Consider the following 2,455-nt stretch of genomic DNA (forward strand, 5'->3'; position numbering starts at 1 on the left):
GGTTATGCGTGGGGGTAGGAAAATCTCAACCTGAGAGAATTTGAGGGTAATTTCGCATATACCATACAAAGATCTGGGTGTTAATTTTGCAAATATAAAAGATTTGAGGGGTATATATGTGAAAAATCCATGAAAACATTTTACATCATTGGTCCATTAAATCTAAACACAATCTTAGTAATTTCCACCAAGCTCAAACCGATCCCTCACTCCTGATAGTTTTTTTTCTTTGTGTAAACAACCTAGCCCCCTTTCCTTGACCCTTCACCACTTCCTCTAACTATTGCCGTTCAACACCTTTTTTCCCCTTGCTGTTTTGTTGTTAATGTGTCATTAGTTACTACCTCAAATACTCTGACGAGTCTACAAAACTTCAACATATAAAATGTAGGTAACAGAAGATAATTTTTTGTGTTTCTTCTTTATGATGTTAGTTAATTGTTATTATCAATATTAAACCTAAAACTATCTCATCCTCTTCTTTTCCTCTATTTAAAGTGGTAAAGGGCTTTTTTAATATTGGTTCCATAAATCTTTACTATTTCAAAATTAATCCTTCAAATAATTGAAATTGCTATATAGTCCATTGAATCCTACTAGTTATTTCATTTAGTATCTTTATTAGTTATTTCACCTTAATTGTTGACTCAGATTGGGTTAGTTGGTAGCGCACACATGTCGAGTGACATTTCTACCCTAAATGAGTTGTTCCTTGCTCAAAACCCTAAAAAATTCAAAGAAACATGTTTAAAGAAGGGGGTTTAAACATGTTTAGAAACTCAGATATGGGATTTAGACAGGTAAAGAGGTGAATTTTGGTTTGGAGTAACTTAAACAAAGGGGTATAACAGAAAATCCATCGAAAAAAGCTAAAACTTAAATGAATTGTTATTCCCAAACCAAACAGTAGCTAATTACGTGGACTAGTGGACTAATTTGAAATAGCTAGTAGGATACAAGTGACCAATATCGAGGGACTAAATAGCAATTTCAATGACTCAAGCGAGTAATTTCAAAATATTAAAGATACAAGTGACTAACATCGGAAAAACACCCCAAAAATTTTATACTCTGCCAAATCTTGTACCTAGAGCTACTTCCGGCAAATCTTTTGGTAAAAATAAAGCCCAACGTATTGTGCCACATTGGAAAAATATAAAACATATGTCTGTAGTATCTTCTTATGGATATATTATCATATTAAAGTGGCTTAGCTGTTCTGGTACTCAAATTGCTTTGGTGCTCTCTACTATATTTTTATAAACACTTTAAGGCTCTATTTTGCAACTTAATAGAAATCAGGCTAGCCATGTTTTATTTTTTAACCATGTCAGAATTGGACCTAGGTGGGGAGTGGTCCAATTATAACCTGATTAAGAGGCTTAAAAATAAACTAAAATAAGTTCGGCCAGCGCTGGCCCAACTTTTACCAAGCACAACTATATTAAAACTGGATCAGGTTTAAACCTGGTCTAGTTTTAGTGGTTTACCAAACTAGCCCCTTATGCTCACAAGTCACCATTTTATAGAATGCATTTTCTTACCCAATTGGAGACCTACCATCCTCCTTCCTGAAAATGTTTTTTTGCACTTATTTCTTGGATATTTCATTCTTTTAGCTATGATGCTCACATGTGAATTTTTTTCTTTACTGATAGTTCCTACTTTTCTTGTATCAATTCCTAGACTTTGCAGTCCCTCGGTGATTATGACGAAGCTGCAATTATTTCTTCAACAAAATTCAGCTTCTTTTGGCTGCCTTTTCTTCCATTTCAGAAATTTCTCCAATTTGTAGTAAGTGCAAGTTTATGTACTGTGTAAGAACAAACATAAACAGCTCCTGCCTCTTCCCCAGTTCGTGGGCAATAGTTCCGAAAGTTGGTTCATATTGTCACTTACTATTACCATCTTGTTTAAGCATGAAGTTTTCAAAATTTTAGTGTTCAAATATGTGCTGCAATTGTGAAAAGATATCTAGAAATTAAGAATCTATAATAAAGTTAATATCTTCTTTGTTCTAGCATGTGATATCAACATCCGTTCAAGCAAACCAGGACAACTGTAATCCGTATTGTTTGCTGATCCTTTCTTCAGCAGTACTCATCTTTACTGTGCACATTAACATGTTTTATGCAAAATAAGCTTTTCGTACAAGATTATCAATGAGATTTGCTGGATAATTTAGCACAGTGCTGATGTAAAGAACAATTATTACCATCTTGTAAACACTTGGCTGCACATGGACAACAGAGGCATCTAATAGTTTTAGGTCTAGCACATAAACCCGATAGAAAATTTATAAGGGGACGAGAAAATTTTAACAAAAGTGGTCTAAGATTTCAGTCCTTATATCGTAATAGTTTTAGCTTTTGAGCCAAAAGAAACTGATACGAGTCGCTGTGCGAGCACTCTTGATCGCGGAATTATCAAGAGTGGGTAAAGAAGAAAACGACTG

General features: G+C 34.3%; 1 protein-coding gene across 1 annotated transcript in view; it reads left to right on the forward strand.

Moving 5' to 3' along the window:
* LOC109834318 overlaps positions 1-2,020 on the forward strand; it is an 11,563-nt gene extending 9,543 nt beyond the window's left edge. Inside the window, exon 3 of the mRNA XM_020402313.1 lies at positions 1,687-2,020. Coding sequence (XP_020257902.1) covers positions 1,687-1,706 — 20 coding nt within the window. The 3' untranslated portion in view covers positions 1,707-2,020. The remainder of the gene's footprint in view (positions 1-1,686) is intronic.

Source organism: Asparagus officinalis, chromosome 3, assembly GCF_001876935.1.
Source record: "Asparagus officinalis chromosome 3, Aspof.V1, whole genome shotgun sequence".
In the NCBI taxonomy this organism is placed as follows: Eukaryota; Viridiplantae; Streptophyta; class Magnoliopsida; order Asparagales; family Asparagaceae; genus Asparagus; species Asparagus officinalis.